Below are 16,419 nucleotides of genomic sequence, written 5' to 3' on the forward strand. Positions count from 1 at the left end.
TATGCTACTTAGGGAAAAACAAAACAAAACAAACATGTATACAGATATTTTTTTTTCTCAGATAGAACCTCTGATTTCATTGGCATAAGAAGGTCAAGGTGTCACTTTCCCTACTAATGAGGATACACACACATATGTATGTATATATTCATCTATCTATATGCATGTGTACAACTATATATACATATCTATATATGTATATCTATATGCATGTATATTTAGGTCTAGTTATTGCATAAAAATTGACATTTTTTAAGGGTCATGTTAATCAGATGACTTACTGAAGCAGGACCTGCTCTGAAGCATGTGATAAAAAATCTCACATAAAGGCTGTTCAGTGAATGGAATGGAGCTGCAGGTGCATTGGACATGAAGGATGGTCCCCAGGGTGCCAATATATGCAGCTTTGCATTTATCATTTGCTGAGCAAGTTATATCTTCCTTATTGAAGGTATTAATGCAAGTCTCGTCATAATAGCATTTTTCAGTGACACGCTGCCAACATTTTGACTGAAATGTTTCATAGCGGCTTCTGGTAAAAAAAGTCAAGAATAGTTATTAGTTATTCACATTAACTCAATTCAATTCAACCAATCAATAATCATTTACAAAGGACCTACTATGTTCCAGGTACTACACTAATAAATAGTGAAAGGCATGTGACAGGCACTGTGTTAGATGCTGGTGATAAAAAAAAAGGAAAGAAACAAACAAACATTCCCCATCCTCAAGGAGCTTATATTCTACTTAAGGAAACAATTTATGTATGGATATTTTTTTCAAAATTGGACCTCTTATTTCATTGGTGTAAAAAGGTCAAGGGGTCATGTTCCCTACTTGTTCAGTCCTGCCTGACTATTTGTGATCCCATTTGGGATTCTCTTGGCCAAGAAACTGGAGTGGCTTGCCATTTCCTTATCCAACTCATTATACAAATGGGGAAACCAAGGCAAACAGGGTTAAGTGACTTGCCCAGGGTCACCCAGTTAGTTTTGAGGTCAGATTTGGACTCAGGAAGATGTCTTCCTGGCTCCAAGCTCAGCACTCTATTCACTGTGTCATGTAGCTACCAATGTTGATTAATACCTGTTCTCAATTCATCCTCTCTGAGAGTTGCCTACATTAGAGAACTAAGTGGTTAACTAACTGGCCCAGTATGAAACAGAGCTGCGTATTTTTAATCCTGGTCTTCTTGACTCTAAGATAAGCTCTGTATCCACTAAGCCCCACTATCAGATAAGTTAAAATAAAATATATACAAAGGAATTGCAAAGTAATTTTCAGTAGAGAGGGCACTAACAACCTGGGGGCTGGGAGGTGAATAGACCAGGGCTCAAGTAGGAAGGGGTGTTTGAGCTGAGCCTTGAAGGTAGCTAGAGATTCCATAAAGCTTAGAGGAAGGAGAAGTGGAGAATTCTAGGCATGGAAATAACCTGAAAATGGAATATTAGACATAAGGAAGAACAACTAGTCCAATTCAGCTTGAATAGAGCAGAGAATGCATCAAAGGGTAATAAAAAAATCTTATTTTTGCACCATTAGGCTTCTACCACATTCACTCACTGTTCCTCAAAACTAGTAGCCTAAATAGAATGCAGAATTCTAGGGACTGCCTACAATGCAAATGGAAGGTAAAGTTACATAAGAAAATACCTTCAATAGGAAAAGACAAGAAAAAAAGATGACATTCTATTTCTGATTAAACATAGGTATTAATTCTCATTCATTTTAACTTCAGTTGTGGGTTCACTTGGTGAATGAAGATTTATGGTATGGCACTAATTATGTCTGGCAACACTACCCTTATGGGTAATCAATCAGCCATTTTCTCATTGAGTGAGTTTGGTCTAAGTCACTTAACCCAAATTTCCCATCCATGAAAAGTGGACGATGGCCAATTTCCTTCTCTTGTACTCCAAGGTCTCAATTAAAATTGACTAAATATTTCCAAGATTCCTAGCAGGTTCTGATTAAAAGCAAACTTAAAAAAATCATCAGAATAAAAGATTTTTGGCTTTTTGTTGCTTTCTTGTTTGCTTTTTAAATATAACTGCTTAGTATGTACTTTGTTGATTGTTCATTTTTGAAGACGATCAACGACATCATAGGGTGGGGTTTTGACTTGGGCATGAATTAGATTTAAATGAGGTAGAGTCGAAGATCTACTATAAAGAATATTTTGACAATATATTTGATCAATTTCGATAGCAACTTACATAATTTACTCCAACTACCTTTTTTGAAACATTCATGACAAAAGAGCATTACTTTTACAATTTCATCGGCAACATAGAGCTCTATCTTAATATTTATATCTAAATTAATTTCTAGCCTATTTTTAACAACTTGTTATCAAAAATTTACCGCATGCCTCCTGGGTACATAGCTCTTGGTTATCTATCTTGATACTGCTAATCTCTTTAAGGAAATATACCACAATGATAGTACCCTTCATTATCTGGGAGTGTGCTTTCCTTAATCTTCATATTTTAAATAGCCATTTCCTTAAAGTAATTAAAGTATGTTGCAAATTGTAGTTAGGCACACAAATTTAAAATATAACCTTGAAAATTCTCAAAGTATTCAATGTTGGAGGGCAGCTAGGTGGCACAGTGGATAGAACACCAGGCCTGGAGTCAGGAAGACTCATCTTCCTGAGTTCAAATCAGACACTTAACTAGCTGTGTGACCCTGAGCAAGTCATTTAACCTTGTTTGCTTTGGTTTCTTCATCTGTAAAATGAGCTGGAGAAGGACACTGCAAACCACTCCAAGTGACTTTTCCAAGAAAATTCCAAAGGGGTCTTGAAAAATCAGACATGACTGAAATGATTAAACAACAACAATAAAATTTGATGCTAAAGAAGAAACACCTTCTTTAGGCCAGCTATCTGTCTGTCTGACTGTCTATCTATCTATCTGTCTATCTGTCTGTCTATCTACCTATCTATCTATCCAATTTCTGAGCTTGTGAGTAAAATCTCCCTCTTCTCCCTTGCTCTATATTTCTAAACCCTCTTCCTCATATCCCTTTTCTCCTTCACTCCCTGAGTAAGATGTGGTCCTTTGTCTTAGTAAAGGATCTTTGATCCTATTCCCACTCACATCCCCTAAAACTTTGACCATTTAATCATCTCTTTCTTCCTTTCAGTTTCAATTCTTCCTCTATTGCATCTCTTCTCAGTAGTTCCCTCCTTTCCTTCATCTTCATTCTTTCATCCACTGGCTCCTTACATCCTACCTATAACTAGGTTCAACCCTTCCCCCCTAAGTGGAATTTTTTTTCTATGCATCCTTATTTATCTTTGGTTCCCTCTTAGTGTCTAGGGTGATAGTAAGCTTTCAGTTTTCAATTTTTAAAACAATAAAATAATCGCAAAATACTAAATTATATCTATAGTATGTTTTATTTTAGATACTGGGTAAGCAAATCATGATTTTATTTTCTAATTTATATGTAAGCAAGTGAATTTCCTTTTTTTAAAATAACATATATTACTTATTACCTCGCCTCTACTTTGTTATTACAACAGCAACTTGATTCTTTCCACTTTGCCAGAAAGAAGTTCCAGCTTCCCTCAAAGTGGAATAAATGTGGCTTAAAGGAAAAATAAACTATGCTCAATTTAAAAGAAATATTAAGCCTTTGCAAGAGGCAACTAATGGTGTTAACAGAGAAGTGTCATTATGATTCTAATTCTCAAGAGATCTCTTCATACCAGGGACTGCTTGTGGTTGGAAAAATATGCACATTGCTGCTGTGAACATATATATTCAGGAACAAAACGACTCTCTCCCTACATATTTTGAACAACGATGATGCTCACTTACATAAATAAAGCCTTAAATTGTGCTTTTCTGTTGAAGTTTCTGGTTCTCAGGAATTAACTTCTCTTATCTGTTGGGTTTCTCACCAGAAAAAGGGAGGATATATATTGCCACAGGGCTCCTATCTCCTCCTTCATTGTACTTCATACAACTTGAGAAAATATTACCTTGAGAAAGTGATAAAGACCCCCCAGCAGATCAGAAGGCTTGGTTGTATTTTTCCATCCTGTGGAAGATTTACTATCATAAAGGGCCTCATAGAAGAAATGTAATTGTATGGTATTTTTCCACCTAGACCCTGAAGGGATTTAAACCCTCACTTCATTTAAATGGTCTCCTGTTACTCAGTCTTGGCAGCAGAAGTCCCAACTGCTATTCTCATTCCCAGTTGCATTTTGAAAGGACCTAGTTTGTACTCAGTAATTGAAAATATAGCATCCAGATTGATGTGTGGCTGTTTGAGGTACTGATTCAGGATCTCTTACAGCAGTATCTGAGAGCTGAGGGGCTGCTGATTGACACCTGCTCCTGTATATCCTAATAAAACTTGTTTCACTCAATAACTGTTTGTGTCAGTCATTTCTTGTCCCCCTGTGATTTAAGCATAAACCATGTTTGGCAGTTCATCAAGCTAATATATACCTATTTGGTTTCCTATTCCTGGCCCAGTGAGGATGAATTGATTCTGCTTATCTCTCCTCTTTTTCAGTATCTATTCAATATACCTACTGCTGGTAAACATCTCCTACTGAGCCTTTTGGAGAAAAGGAAAGACACTCATATATCCTTTGCAGCTTCTTTCAATTTCTCACCTCCTTCCTTGGCAGCTGGATTAGTTCATACAAATTGATCTGGGGCTTCTTCAGGCCTCTCAACAGCTTTTTGATGAAAAGGATTAGGGGCAGAGGTGGTACCTTTTGCAGAGACTTGAAACACACAAGGAAGAACTACTACCGCAGTAGTAAAAATACATATTTCTACTACATTTTCAAAGTGTTTTCCTCAAACTAACCCTGTGAAGCAGCTAATGCAAATTACTATTGTACAAGTAAAGAGAGGTGAGGAAATTGGAGAAGGGAAGGGAGATGTGAAGAGAGAGGATAGGTTAAAAGCGGAGGGGGGAGGAGGGAGTGGTCATGGGTATGGACAATCTTTTCATTGATATAGAATCCAAATCTTTGACACCTTAGTAGACAGTATTAATGAAAAAAAATTTCTAGGTGCCCAACCTTTTGGTGGAAAGACATTTGGTTTATACATAAATTAAGTAAACCAAGTATATCTATTATGATGTGTGTGTGTGTGTGTGTGTGTGTGTGTGTGTGTGTGAGAGAGAGAGAGAGAGAGACAGAGAGAGAGACAGAGACAGAGAGAGACAGAGAGAGGCAGAGAGACAGAGAGAGACAGAGAGAGGCAGAGAGAGAGAGAGAGACAGAGAGAGAGGGAGACAGAGAGAGAGAGAGAGAGAGAGACAGAGACAGAAACAGAGACAGAGACAGAGACAGACAGAGACAGACAGAGAGAGAAAGCCTTTTGGTAGTCTAGTGGAACTTATTGTTCTCTTCTTCGAATAATGTTTTTAATTGCATAAAATAAAATACATAGGATTACTAAAGAAAATGATTATATTGAAGCAAAAATGTAATTTTTCCTATCTAAGTTTGCAGTGCTACTGAAAGGATTCCCTGGAATAAGAATACTTTTTCTATGGTATGCTTTTTCTCCTGGGTGTACATACAATTAATACAGTCAGCAGACTATCAGAACTCATATAAATAAAAACAAAAAAACAAAACAAAGCAAAAAGAACCAGTTAATGGGACAATGAAAAGGGTGCTAGATTTGTAATCAGGGGACCTGGATTCATATCTAGCCTATACTAATTACTATCAAGGTAATCTTTGCCATGTTACTTAACTTATCCTCAGCCTCAACTTCCTAATCTATAAAATGAGGTGATTCTACTCAAAAGCTTCCAGGATCCCTTCTAATGCTAAATGTATGATGTAATATAGTGCAGCTAATTTTGCTGCTTCTAAAATACAGAGCATTTGGCTGGTGGCTAAATGAAAGCTACAGAGGAAGAAAGGAAGAATGAAGAAAAAATGAATAGTGGAGGATATAGAAGTGATATATTGAGTCAACTAAAATATGGTAGTTAAGATACTTCTAAAACCACTCAAAAGTACAAATCCACATTAAATAAGGAATTGGAGCCATGTGAAGAAATGATTGCATTGTAAGAGATTTCAAAAGTCTATGTTAAAGGGGGGTGGGAAGCTGGTTCTTTGTGGGTGGTCATAGAAAAAGCAGGGCATGAGTCATAACAGAGGAGTGGAAAACAAAGGCGATTCAGCCCTCTGGCAGAATAACCTGGACAAATAGTAAGAAATGCAAGAGATGGTCAATAGAGCCATTTTGCAGGAGGAATGCATTTTCTGACACCAGGAAAAGTCTTTGTAGTTTGAAAGGGAACATGTATTAAAGTGAAATTATTAATGATTAAGAGAAAGTGAGTATTCCTACAGAATTCTAAGTCAAAGCCAAATAATATAAAAATTACTATTTTTGTACTTCTGAACTCTTGCATTTTTATTCAATCCTTGTGTTGCAGCAGAAAGAAAATTTAAATTGGGGTGCAAAATTTGGAAGCTGAATTCAAATCTCCCCTCTTCTATGTAATACTTCTGTCACTTTTGGAAAGTCATTTCACCTGGATGTGCCTCAGTTTCTTCAAATGTAAAATGAGGGATTTGGACTAGATGACCTCTAAGGGCCTTTTGAACCTATGTATAATGACACCCCCCACCCCCAATGTGTGCCTGATTCAATTGGATTTCTTTGATGAATGTGTTGAAACTTTACTGTTTTCAACTTTAAGATTTTGGGAATAATGGATGAATAAAGGTACAAATCTGAAAAAGAATTTGACTTTCCAAGTGTTCAGCCCCTCAGGGAGAATATATATCATTTAAAGCCTTCAGATGACTTGACAATGCCTATAGCAACAATTATGACTTGGCGCTGAGAATTGCAAACACTGAGAATGGAAAAAATGATTTTTATCACTTTTAAATGAGTTTGTAACCTAAGGGGCTCTATTTTCCCCAATGAATAGAACAAACTATGCAGCCAGTAATGGGAGTCACACATGTTTAAAGATACTTACTAATGTGAGGAAGCAGCTTTAAAAAAATGAATATGAGATGGCACTGAGAAGAGTCAAATTTTCATCAACCTTAAAGAATCAGGGTGTCACTATGACACCTGTGTAATTCATACAAATTAGGTGTCATCATTTTCTATTCCACTTTCCTTTACCCACCACTGACAGAATCAAATCTAATGCTAGATTTGTAGCCACAAAAGGGGCCCTTAAATTGAATACTTTAGCCCAGTTCATATGAACAAAAGGCTAGGGTTAAATCAGGCTGCATGCACGGAGTAAGGCAGAGGTGTCAAAAACTTGCCCCTGACACTCCAAGGACCCAAACTAGATTAAAACATAGTTGTGAAATATTTAACCAAATAAACATAGATACAATAAAATATAGATAATATTATGTTTTAAAACTAAGTTAACACATAGACTGTGGGGATCTATATTTAGAGAGAAGTGTCCTCCATTTCTATTTGGATTTTATACCATTGGAGTAATGTTGTTGTTCATCCTTCATTTGTGAAGAGGACCAGTGACATTGTGGGTGAAGTCTTGATTGTCACATGCATTGGATTTAAGTTACATAGAGTTGAGCAAGGTCATCAGCCTTACTCTCTCTTCTTGAGTCATAAAAGTCCGGTGGCAGAACAAAAGTCAAGACCTCTGGAAATGGCCAGGATGTAATGAATGGGCTTGGTGTCTTTGATGCCTGACCAAGCTCTAAGCACTCTCTAGTACCTATTTTAGTCACCCTTCTGGCCATTGGAACAAATTGTTCTTCTCCACCCACTTACTAGGAAAAATTTTCACATGCTAATTCACTGACAGATTTGAGGCCTATTGGTTACCCTCAACCTGGTGCAGCCTGTTTGCTAAGATGGTTGGAGCCACAGGTAAGAGTTGGGTGAAGGTGGACACCAAAGATGGCTGAGCAGCCCTGAAAAGGGTTTAGCAAGCCCTGACACCAGAGGTGCTAGTCCTCCCTCAACAACCTGTACACCCCAAGGAACAGATCTATGGTCAGGGCTAGGAAGAGGATTTACAAAAGGAATTATCTTCCCTAGGGGTTAAGCAACAAGAATCATATAAGTGAGGAGGTAGTCAGGTTGGAAAGAGGTCACAGCCAGCAATAATATGGATGGCGCATTCCTCATACACCTGGGAGCCTTTGATAATTTAGTGCCCCCTTTTTTATTCCCTGAATCATAGTCAGAAGCTGGGTCCCCAAGTAGACTATGACACCCAGGTCCAAAATTATAGGTCGTGAGTACTAGAGCGTTTGCCTTCAGTAGTCATCCAGAGGACATGATTTGACTCATTGCAAAGACATTTACCGAGGAAGCAACATACTTTCAGCACCTACAGAATATTTCCTCCATTAATCTGGGATGCATTCTCCCAAAAATACATTCAGTGTCAGCAAGAAGATTAAGGATTAAGATATAGTACACAAGGAAAGAAGCACAACCTTTAGGAGCACAGTGGCCCAAGCAACTAGCCATCACCTCTTCAGGGGCCCAATATCCTTTCTCTTCTAATGTGTGTTTGCTCCTCATGCTTAGCACAATGCCTGGCACATAGCAGTTGCTAAAACAGTATTTATTGACAGGTCATTCCTCTGGGTTCCCCAGGCTCTGCTGAAGCTAAATTCCAAAATAACTAGGCTACCTCTCTCTCTTTCCTCCATTCACAGACATCACACTTTTCAGAATTGTCTCCTGCCTCAACTCCCAGTTCTGCTCCTTATTGGATGGGAGAAACAGTAATGAAACACTACCAGTTCTCAATGAGTTTACAATTAATTGGGCAAGACAGCATGTCTATGTATTGTTCATATAAAGTACATGCAAAATGAGTACAGGATTATTTTGGAAGGGGCACTAGCTACTTGGACCATTAGCAATGGTTTCCTGTAAGAGCATATTAGCTGAGTTTTGAATGAATCTTGGCATTCTAGGAGGTGGAGATGAGTCATCCTATGAATGGGAGATAGTTTGTGCGAAGTCAGAGACAGGAATTAGAATGTCATATATGAGGAATAGCAGGAAGGACGATTTTGTTAAAGCACATGCATGAAAGGAGTAATGCGTAGTAAGACTAGAAAGGTAGCCAGACACCAGTTGCTAGGAGAGAATGTGTAACATTAATAATACTAATTGTTAGCTACTAAGTCAACTTTTTGCATGTTAAATTGTATTTTGCATAACACTATGTATCTATATTTGAATATATAACTATATCCATACATGTACACACATATATGTAAATCATACATTTGTGTATACTATATGCATATACATCATATATGTTTGTATAATATAGACATATACATATAGGTGGTGCAATGGATAGAGAGCCAGGCCTGAAGTTAGGAAGACTCATCTTCATGAGTTCAACTCTGGCCTAAGACACTTACTAGCTGAGTGACCTCAGGCAAATCACTTAGCACTGTTTTCCTCAATTGCCTGATCTGTAAAATGAGCCAGAGAAGGAAATGGCAAACCATTCTTGTATCTTTGCCAAGAAAACCCCGAATATATGTATATAAAGTATAAAATAATGTATATGAGTGTGTATATGTGCATATACACACATATATAGACATACACAAATATGTATGTATGTCTATATATAGTATGTATATATTTCCATACATATGCATATAAATGTAGATAGATAGAATCCCTGTAAATTATTTATGATTCATATTTCCTATAAAATTAGTGTATTCATATTGTTATGGTATTTTTGTTTGTTTTCTTTGTTTTTTTTTTGTTTGTTTTCTATTGCCTTTTGCTAAGAAGTACTATGGCTGGGTTAACCAGGTGAAGTGTTAAGATTGAACAGTAACAAGTAAAGCATCAACATAAGAAAAATGGAAAGACATGCTTTTAGTTACCTGCATATTTCATCATCTCGGCAGCTGTGAATTACATCAAGGCATGATGGGGGCGGAACTACTTTCATGGAACACGAGTTGCTATGAAGAACATCTTTGGACTTCTGACAAGGTATATCGGCTGGAGCACAGTCACACAAAGCCAACATCTGGCCAATGTTAAAAGGCATGTTTTGATAGAAGAAGCGGATGGCTGCTTGGCACTGTGTCAGATTGCATGGCCTTCCAGTTGTTGAACAAGCCTTAAGGTACAGAGCCAACTGTTTGTTACACATTACATCTCCAACACAAACCTGTGCTGCTTCCAAACAGGACCAGATCCCTTGGAATCCTACAAGCAGAAATATGTTCAGATTGCAGGAAAATAGGTAGGCATCTACACATGGAGCACCTAGAAAATACTGTGAGAAGTCTGGAATTGAAATACTAATAGTGCATTACTAATCTGCTAGGTTTCAGCAACTGTGCTTTAGAAAAAGTAGGAATTTGCTGTGAGAGGCAGCATGTTGTAGCAGAGAAAGGGCCAGCTTCGAAGCCAGGAAGACCTCAGTTCTGGTTCTGCCTCAAATACGCAATCGCTGTGTGACCAAGGGTGAGACATTTCACCTCTCAATGTTTCAGACAGCTCTTTAAGGCTCTACACTAAAGAGAGTACACTAGTGCAGGGAGTTTTCATGCTGAGGGGTTTATAAACCATTGAAACCACATATTTATAACAACAAAAATAATAATAACAATAAGCATTTAATGAGAACCAAAAAGTGAATGACTTTAATATTTATTTCTTGTTCACTTTGCTTTTGGGGAGATATCAGAGGAGAGGAGCAAGAATAATTCTGGATTTCATGAAACACCCTGAACATAAGTTTCTCAGATGAATGACAAAGGACAAGGAACCATCACAATGCCTTTTGATAATATAATAACAATAATAATAATAATAATCAATTGGACTTTTATGTTTGTAAAATATTTAACATATACTATTTCGTTGCCCACATTAGGATTACAGGATCATGAAATCATGATCTGGTAGTGGAAGAAACCTTTAAGATCTTCTAATCCAATACCCTCATTTTATAGACAGGGAGGTTAAAAGTTTCACTCAATATCACATGGGTCATAAATTTCAGAACCACTATTTGAATCCAGGTCCTTAGAATCCAATTTCAGAACTTTTTCCACTATACCACAGAGGTATCATTTCAATTTACTGATGAGCAAGCAAACTGAGGTTCAAATAACTTATAATAATAAAATATGAAAAATTAATGCGTTTGTATATATGTCCTTGAAAATATATTTTGATGTTACATGTATATACACACATACATATGTGCATAGAGAGAGGGAGAGAGAAATACGTATATGGAAATCATGTTTAAAATATTTGGGTTATTGATGGTATCATTTGCAATAACAAAAATATTGACTAACTACAGAATGTGGCATGCACTGTTAACTTTCATAACGCTTACCATGGTGAGGAAGAGTAGTTTTATCCCAATGCAATTTAATAGGCTCGTTAATGTAATCTAGAAGAAAAGAAACAAAATTATTATCAAAAATTTCCCTACATGTAACTGGAACATATGATCCAAAATTATTTACACAGACCCTTTTTTAAAATAGTTAGCAATTAGCCAAAGTGGCAACACCAAGAAATTAGTTTTTAAACCTACAAATTCAGAATGAGATTTGAGCAAAGAGCTGAGCAAAAAACAATCTCTTTGGACTATTGTTCAAGTCAGTTCATCATCCTCGCCTGTTAAACATAGGAACAAATGTTAGTGACTGAGTCTTGTATTTCTTTTCTTTTTTAATTTTTTTTTAATTTTTCTTTTTAGTTTACAACAGACGGTTCTACATAATTTTGAGTTCCAGATTTTCTCCCCTCTCTCCCCCCTCCCTCCCCAAGACAGCATGGAATCTCATATAACTACCACGTATAACTTCGTATTGAATTAATTTATACACTAGTCAAGTTGCGGAGAAGAATTACGACCAATGGAATGAATAATGAGAAAGAAGAAACAGAACCAAAAAAAAAAAAAAAACAACCCAAAAACAAAAACAAAAGAGAAGAGAAAAAGGCGAGCATGAAGTGTGCCTCAATCTGCATTCAAACTTCTTAGTTCTTTCTCTGGAAGTAGATAGCATTCTCCATCGTGAGTCCTTTGGAGTTGTGCCTGCACCTTGTGTTGCTGAGAAGAGCGAAGTCTGTCAGGGTTGGTCCTCACGGAATCCATATATCTGTGGTTGTGTACAGTGTTCTCCTGGCTCTGCTCCACTCACTCAGCATTATGTCGTGTAGGTTTTTCCAGGTTGTTATGAAGTCCATATCATCCCCATTTCTTATGGCACAATAGTATTCCATTACCTTCATATACCACAGCTTGTTCAGCCATTCCCCAATTGATGGGCATCCCTTTGATTTCCAATTCTTGACTACCACAAAAAGAGCCGCTATAAATATCCTTGTACATATGGGTCCTTTTCCCGCTTGTGTGATTTCTTTGGGATACAACCCTAGAAGTGGTATTGCTGGGTCAAAGGGTATGAACATTCCTGTGGCCCTCTGGACGTAGTTCCAAATTACTCTCCAAAATGGCTGGATCATTTCACAACACCACCAGCAATGTAACAGTGTTCCAATTTCCCCACATCCTCTCCAGCATTTATCATTTTCCTGTTTTGTTATTTTAGTCAATCTGACAGGAGAGATATGGTACCTAAGAGTTGTTTTGGTTTGCCTTTCTCTAATCAGTAGTGATTTAGAGCATTTTCACATATGCCTATAGATAGCTTTAATTTCTTCCTCTGAAAACTGCCTGTTCATATCCTTTGACCATTTCTCAATTGGGGATGAGTCTTGTATTTCAACATAAACAATGACTTAGATGGCTTTTCTGAACCGAATTAACCTTCCCTATAGAAGTGTAATTTAGACAATATTGTCTTCTCAAATTACTTTAGTCTAAAAATAGCTCTTATGAATTGAAGTAATGGTATCTTAGAATCTTAGAGCTGAAAAAGATCTCTGAGATGATTTAGTCATGTGACCACTCCCTCTATAATATTCCCCTGAATGTAGGGAAAAGAACATAAGATTTAAAATAAAAAAAAAAAACTAGGGCTCTAGTTTATCATCATGATTGTTGCCATCATTACCATCAGCATCATGACGCCACTGTTATTACTGTCATTGTTGCTATATTATCTTGCCTCTGATGCCCAGGCACTGTGACTTGGGCAAGTCACTTTACCTTTCTGGGCCATAGTTTCCTCATTTGCAAAATGAGAGAGTTAGAGTAATTGATCACCAGAATACTATCTTGCTCTACACAATTCACTTCCAGTTATGAGGGGCTCACTGCCTCATAAAATAACCCATTCCATTTTTGAACAGCCAAAACTATTGGAAAGCTCTTGAGTTGAAACGTGACTCCCTTATGTTGAGTTAAAATCTTCCAGTCATTACTGCTAGTTATGTCCTCAAGAGCTTAAAATTTGCCTAATCCCTCTTCCACATATTTGACTAACTGCCAAATATTTGAAGATAGCTATCTATCATGTGTTCCATAGGTTTTCTCTTCTCTCCACTCCTCTCAACTATTACGCATATAAGTTGTTTTCAAGACTTCTGCTGGCTGCCTTTAGCTCGACATTTTGTAGTTTCTTTTTTTCTTCTTCTTTTTAGTTTTATTTTTCTTTTCAATTTATATAATAAAATAAGTATTTCCATAACGTAACATAACATTATGAAAAAGATGATTGCACATGAAAATGCAAATCTATTATGTACAACTTGCTATTCCTTTTAAATATAATTTTTTCCCCTTTTTCCCCCTCCCACAATCATTTTAAAATGTGATGCCCAGAACTGGAAACAACAGTATGTATTTGGTCTGAACTCTTTTGATTTGCCTACTAATTCAATACAATCCAAGATTACATTTGGTGCTATATTGATTATATCATGTTTTACTCTTATTGAATGTATTGTTAACTCAAATCAACTTCTTCCTTCCCTCCCCCCAAAGCTAGAACTGAACTCTACAATTTCACATTTTTGCCTCTTAAAATTAATTTGTTACTTTTTAAGAAGCCCATTCTTCCAAACTATTAAAATTTCTTTACTAATACAACTCTGAATTTTAGAGATATTGCTCTTTCTTTTTTGTTCTCTTAACTGTCTGTATGGTGCTTCTCAATAGTCATTCCTGGGTCATCAACCATATCACACCCAACGTCTTTGAAAAACTTAAAGCCTTATATAAACACCAACATCATCATCACTGTTCCAAACTCTGCCTGTCATACATTTTCAACTTGGTGTGCTCTAGGCATCTCAATTCAATAAGTTTAAACAGAACTCATCAAAATTTTCCAACAAGGCCACCATTTTTCAGAATTATTCTTTTGAGAATGCCACCATCCTTCCAGTCACATAGGTTTGTCACCTCAAAGTCATTCTCTTCATTCATATTTCATTCATTCATGCTCTTCTCTCTCCACACCATGTGTCCAATTGCTTTCCATTCTCATTGTCTCTACCTCTGACATCTTTCAGATCAAACCTCTTCTTTCTAATCACATGAACATCACATCAGTTTAGGCCCCTATCAGCTTTCACTTGGACAAGTCAATAGCTTCTTCATTGGTCTTCCTGCCTCATGTCTCCAATCTCTACAATTCATCATTCCACAAAACTGCCAAAGAGATCTTCCTAAAACTCAGGTGTTTGACCATGTAACTCTCCTACCCAGCTCCAGTGGCTCCCTATTACATCTAGGCTCAATAGAAAATAAAATAAAACTGTTCTGTTTGGCATTCAAGGCTCTTCACCAGTTGGCTTTCAACTACCTTCCTAGACCGAGTATACATTACTCTCCCTCACACCCTTTACAATCTGGCCAAATTTACCTTATTGCTTTCCTCAACATAGTCCATTTGCTGTCTCTAGGCCTTTAGATATGCTGTTGCCTATGCTTGGAACATGTTTCTTTCTCACCTCTACATGGTTCACAGTTCCTGGCACATAGTAAATACTTAATAAATGTTTGGGTTGACTAACTCTCAGAATTCTTTGTTTCTTTCAAAACTTAGCTCAAGCACTATTTTTATACTTCTTGATCCTTGTAGCTGTTAGCTCCCATCCTCATTTCCCTGCATTCATGTATTTATTGTATGTGTACATGAATATATTGTCTCACTCAATAAAATACACATTTTAAGGCAATGACTATTTTATTTTTCTTCTTTTGGTTCTTAGTTTCTACAACAGTTTGTTGAATGAATGAATTTAATGAATATGATGGTATAACAATATAATAGCAAAAAGGGACAGAACCAAAGCAGCCCAGAGGAAGTGAGGGCTGATAGGGAGAGGAAAGCTAAGGATTTCTGAATTAAGGTTTAATTAGATCCTAAAGGTTGAAAATCTGTATGTTTGCATTGACTCAGTGTATCCGACATCAAGCAAAGTGTTTTAAAACTGGAAAAGTGAAGGGGGTCTTCTGTATGATGGTGAGATGATTATTTTTGGGGTTCAGTGGTCTGTTTAGAATGTGATTAAATTGTTAGACATTTAACTTAAGTTTTAAGGTAAAAGCAGCTGGAGAGGAAGCTTGAGAGACAGGTGGTTTATGAAAAAATAAAATAATCCATTGATGCCAACAGGATTTTAAAAGAAGGGTAAAGAAAAGAGGAAAGATGAGACATAGAAAGAATGGAAAGGAATATAATCTTCCTGAAAAAGAAAGGCTACAGAGATTTTAAAGAAAAGGACCAGGAGTATGCATATTTCTTTCAGCAATGTAGATTCCATTCATTAGACAGGAGAGAATCTATGATCATGTACATACACGAAGCCTTTCTAAATTGGCAAATTTTCCCAGCGCTTGTCTTCAGTGGGTGCATCCTTCAAGAACTCAAGTGTACCTTAATGCCACAATGAGCCACAGAAGCAAGACTCTAATGGAAAAACATATTACCACAAAAGTAGAGAGTTATCATGATTGTTTCAGGGAACTATTTGTCAAAATTTCAATGATCATACAATGTCAGAAAATATAATAAAGTTCATAGTCACCAGACAAACATATAATGAGATAGATGCATTCCTGGAATAAATCCTAGGCTGGGATAAATAATATTTTATAAAAATTGAAAATAAGCAGATGAGAAAATTACAGGATCAATTATACCTTTTGGAGTTCATTGACAGAATTCCATTTCCCTTATTTATACATGCTGATTAAAGGATTTTAGTGCATTAATTGTACACATAAATGAACTTGAATGAAAACTAATGAACCAAACCAGAACCATGAGCCCGAGTTAAAATAGTCTTTTCTTCCACAATGCAGACAAAAATATGCAAATAGCCTAATGCTTTGGAAATCCCTCTCCATCCCAAACTCAATTTTTCATGCTTCTGGTAACATACTTTTATCTAATCAAACTGAACATTATTAAAGCTCTTCCATAAAGTTAAAAAAAAAGGGAAGATAGAGTCCAAAGACAAAGGA

The 16,419-nt window shown here is 36.6% G+C and overlaps 1 protein-coding gene across 1 annotated transcript in view; it reads right to left on the reverse strand.

Annotated features, from left to right (window-relative positions):
* Window positions 1-264: 264 nt before the first annotated feature.
* Window positions 265-16,419, reverse strand: part of GFRAL (GDNF family receptor alpha like) — a 29,141-nt gene continuing 12,986 nt past the window's right edge. The window contains exons 4-6 of the mRNA XM_036768331.1: window positions 11,365-11,421; window positions 9,887-10,217; window positions 265-532 (exon numbers count right to left, since the gene is read on the reverse strand). Of these exons, the coding sequence (XP_036624226.1) occupies window positions 265-532; window positions 9,887-10,217; window positions 11,365-11,421 (656 nt within the window). The remainder of the gene's footprint in view (window positions 533-9,886; window positions 10,218-11,364; window positions 11,422-16,419) is intronic.

This window comes from Trichosurus vulpecula, chromosome 7 (assembly GCF_011100635.1).
Source record: "Trichosurus vulpecula isolate mTriVul1 chromosome 7, mTriVul1.pri, whole genome shotgun sequence".
Classification (NCBI taxonomy): domain Eukaryota; kingdom Metazoa; phylum Chordata; class Mammalia; order Diprotodontia; family Phalangeridae; genus Trichosurus; species Trichosurus vulpecula.